The sequence below is a fragment of the Cariama cristata genome, unplaced genomic scaffold, assembly GCF_000690535.1.
Source record: "Cariama cristata isolate BGI_N322 unplaced genomic scaffold, ASM69053v1 scaffold36765, whole genome shotgun sequence".
In the NCBI taxonomy this organism is placed as follows: Eukaryota; Metazoa; Chordata; class Aves; order Cariamiformes; family Cariamidae; genus Cariama; species Cariama cristata.
The window spans coordinates 3,086-6,505 of NW_009618753.1; the positions used below are offsets into that span (position 1 = coordinate 3,086).

At 57.2% G+C, this 3,420-nt stretch overlaps 1 protein-coding gene across 1 annotated transcript in view; it reads left to right on the plus strand.

Annotated features, from left to right (window-relative positions):
- Nucleotides 1-3,074, plus strand: part of LOC104162291 (zinc finger protein 777-like) — a gene marked incomplete at both ends in the record, with an annotated part of 5,966 nt that extends 2,892 nt beyond the window's left edge. The window contains 2 exons of the mRNA XM_009700989.1: nt 990-1,103; nt 2,101-3,074. Coding sequence (XP_009699291.1) covers nt 990-1,103; nt 2,101-3,074 — 1,088 coding nt within the window. The remainder of the gene's footprint in view (nt 1-989; nt 1,104-2,100) is intronic.
- Nucleotides 3,075-3,420: the final 346 nt, after the last annotated feature.

Consider the following 3,420-nt stretch of genomic DNA (forward strand, 5'->3'; position numbering starts at 1 on the left):
GGTTCCTGGACGGTCAGAAGCCCCCGCAGACGTGCACTGGAGATGGTCAGAAGCCCCTGCAGACAGGCGTCCCGCACGGTCAGAAGCCCCGGCATGGTCAGAAGCCCTCACGGACAGGTGTCCCAGATGGTCAGAAGCCCTCGCAGGCAGGTGTCCCGGATGGTCAGAAGCCCCCTCAAGCACCAGAAGAGGTGGAGCAGAAGGAAAAGGCTTTGGGAGAAGGTAAAGTCCCCATGGAAGCTGACCCAGGTAAGTTACGTGGGTGCCAGGAGGACGCACTTCCCCGGGCTGTTCCTGTCCCAGCCCTCTCAGGAGGTCTCCCAGCAGTGTCTGTGGGAGAGGGCACAGCAGGTCACTTGCTTAAGAGCATCGCTGGGGAGAAACAGAAGCCTTGGGGTGCCTTGTCAAGGTGCTGCTGGGGAAAACGGAAGGGGTTCGAGGGCCTGAACACAAGGCAATATGGGACTCCCTGGTAGGGTGGGGGGGGGGGATGAGGTTGCTCTGCAGAGGTAACGGCACGTGACACCTTGGAGTCTCCTCCCAGCCCTCCCTCTGCTTTTGGTCCTTGTGTGTGGCTTCACTCCAGTTCCTTCTAACACTTCACCTGCTTCCCACAGACTCATAGAACCATTTAGGTTGGAAAAGACCTTTTAAGGTCATCCAGTCCAACTGTTAACCTAACGCTACCAAGCCCACCACTAAACCATGTCCCTAAGCGCCACAACTGCACGCCTTTTAAAGACCCCCAGGGATGGTGACTCCACCACTTCCCTGGGCAGCCTGTGCCAATGCCTGACAACCCCTTCAGGGAAGAAATTTTTCCTAATATCCAATCTAAACCTCCCTTGGAGCAACATATCATGGCTTCTCAAGCCGCAGCTTCTCTGGCTCTTCTGCACGTTCCCAGCACACCTCCGGTCAGTATCACACCAAAGCAGGAAGATGTGAGGTCTCCACAGGTCTTTACAATTGCTCTTGTCTGCAAACAGAACTCCCCATCCTGGTGATGAATGTCATGTCCCTGAGTGCACAGAAACAGGAGCTGCGCAGGGAAGATCAGCCTGAGACCGAGATGGACGAGGACCCGGCTGAGTCCAACACGGGTGAGTAACCCTGTGCAGGGGAGACACGGGGCCCTGCAGGCAGGAAGCAGCTCCCAGCTCCCTGAAGTGCTTGAAATGGGGAGGGAGAAGAAAGCTTCAGGCCTCTCTTTTATCGCCAAGCAAGGGAGGGGGCTGGTGTTGGGCGTTTCAGCCCTATTATCTCTGCAGAAAGAACAACAGCCCAGCTGGGGTTCCTTCTATCAGAAATTGGAGGAGAGCTGATAGCAACACCGTCCTTCCTTCCTCCAGCTCTGCTGCGTTATGGTAGAGCTGACCTTGAGCTCAGGTGGCCTAACGCTTCCCGTGGGACGGCCCTCTGCTCCGTGCCAGCCGCAGAGGGAGCAGGGGGCATAGGAAGAGGGGGTGGCTGTCTGCAGACACCCTCTCTTCTGGTCCTGAAGCTTTGCCAAGCTAACGCACAGAGCAGTTTTCCTCTGCCAGGCACTCGGAGCCTGTTTCTGGCACTTACGCGCAGAGTTAAATGGCACTGGTTCTGGACACGGCTAATGCCGGCTGAATGACCTGGCTGCAGGGGGGTTTGCCACGACCCTTGGCATTGCACAGCCCTCACGGGAGCCAGGTTACCTGCAATGTTTGGCGTTTGCTGGCAGTCCCAAGCTTGACAGAAGCGGAGAGCCTGAAGTACTGCAGGCTGTTGCTCTTCAATGATCTTTTTTCCTGCTACATCTTGTGGCCGTCGTTAGTGTCGTGGTTTTAGAGGTGGATCCTTTTGCACCCCCGGCCCCAGTGGCACTGCAGCAGACCACAGCCTGGCTCTTCCTGGGAGCAAGAGATCTGCCCCCCGAGACCGCGCTGGGTTGCTCAGGGCATGTGGGCAGGACACTGTGGTGGCACTTGCACCTTTCCAAACTCTGTTCTCAGATTTGTTGGTAGCTCCTTGATCGCTAAAAGCCTGCTCAGTGCTTTGGGACTTTAACCACAACGTGGGTTTGTCCTGGGAGTGGGAATGACTAAGGCCTGTGTTGTTCTGCTTCAGAGGAAGGCTTTTTAATGGAAAATGAAATGGTGTGTGAAGGGGCTTCTCCTGAAGACGTCAAGCTGAAGGAAGAGGAGCCGGAGGCGTTGCAAGAGCTTTCCGCGCCCTCTCCCGGCCCAGAGATCCAGAAGTGCCCCAAAAGCGAGCAGGCCAAGGCCAAGAGCAAGAAGAAGCCGAGCAGGTGCGAGAGCAGCAGCCTGCTGATGGGCAACTGTCGGCGCGGCTACGTGCGCGAGTGGTCGCACCCCTGCACCGAGTGCGGGAAGCGTTTCCGTCTGAAAATCAACCTCATCATCCACCAGCGGAGCCACGCCAAAGAGGGGCCCTATGAATGCACGATGTGTGAGATCAGCTTCGCGGACAAACGCCACCTGGACCTTCACCAGAGCATCCACATAAAAGACAGGGCCTTTGGGGCCAAGGTCTGGGGGAACGTCCACCCGGAGCTGAGGATCCGGCCGAGGAGGAAGTTCTGTGGGACTTTCTGCGGAAGTGCCCACAGCCTGGGCAACGGGACGTACAGTGGGGGGCCCTGCCTGGGGCAGGCCAAGGAGGAGCTGGTCCGAGGGAGCCTGCCCAGCGCGTGTTTTTCCCGACAGCAGAGTCCTAAGTCTCGTAGTAAGTCTGTGCTGAAATGCAGTCTTTGCAAAAAGAATCTCTCTTGCACCTTTTCCCTTCAGCGGCACCTGCAGATCCACGCGCGGGACAGGCCGTACTGCTGCGCTGCCTGCAAGAAATGCTTCACCCGTAGAACTCACCTCTTGCGCCACGAGAAAATACATGACCGCCAGAAAGCCCTGGCTGCGCTCCAACAGCCCGCCACAGTCGTCCCAGCGCCCCAGCAGCCCGAGCCACAAAGAGCCCCGGAGGTGCCCACGGGCGGACGTGTTCCTCGCTCACCCGCCCAGGCATCCGAGAGAAACATTAGCCCTGCGGCCTCGGCAGCCAAAGCGGTTTCACCAAACGCGCTCCTGGTCAGTCCTGCGGAATTCAGACTGCCAAACAAGAATTGCCACAGCCCCGGCTGGGGTGGGAGAGCCGTCCAGCCTGTGGTTCGACTAGGAAATAGGGCAGTGGTTTCGGGGGTGACGGAGAAATGACAGCAGGAAAGATCCGAGCGATTTGTGTCCCTGGAGAGAAACTGTGAGCGTTGATTTTGCACTTGGTGGGGCACTGGGGTTGCAAACTATCTGTCTGCTGGATTTTAGAAGCTTTCCGGACTTGTAGAAGGAACCAAAAGCTTGGATACCGCTATAGAGAGCAAATTACAGAAGCCTCCAGTGATCCAAAATGCTTTACTATTCCTTAGGCTCTCGTCTC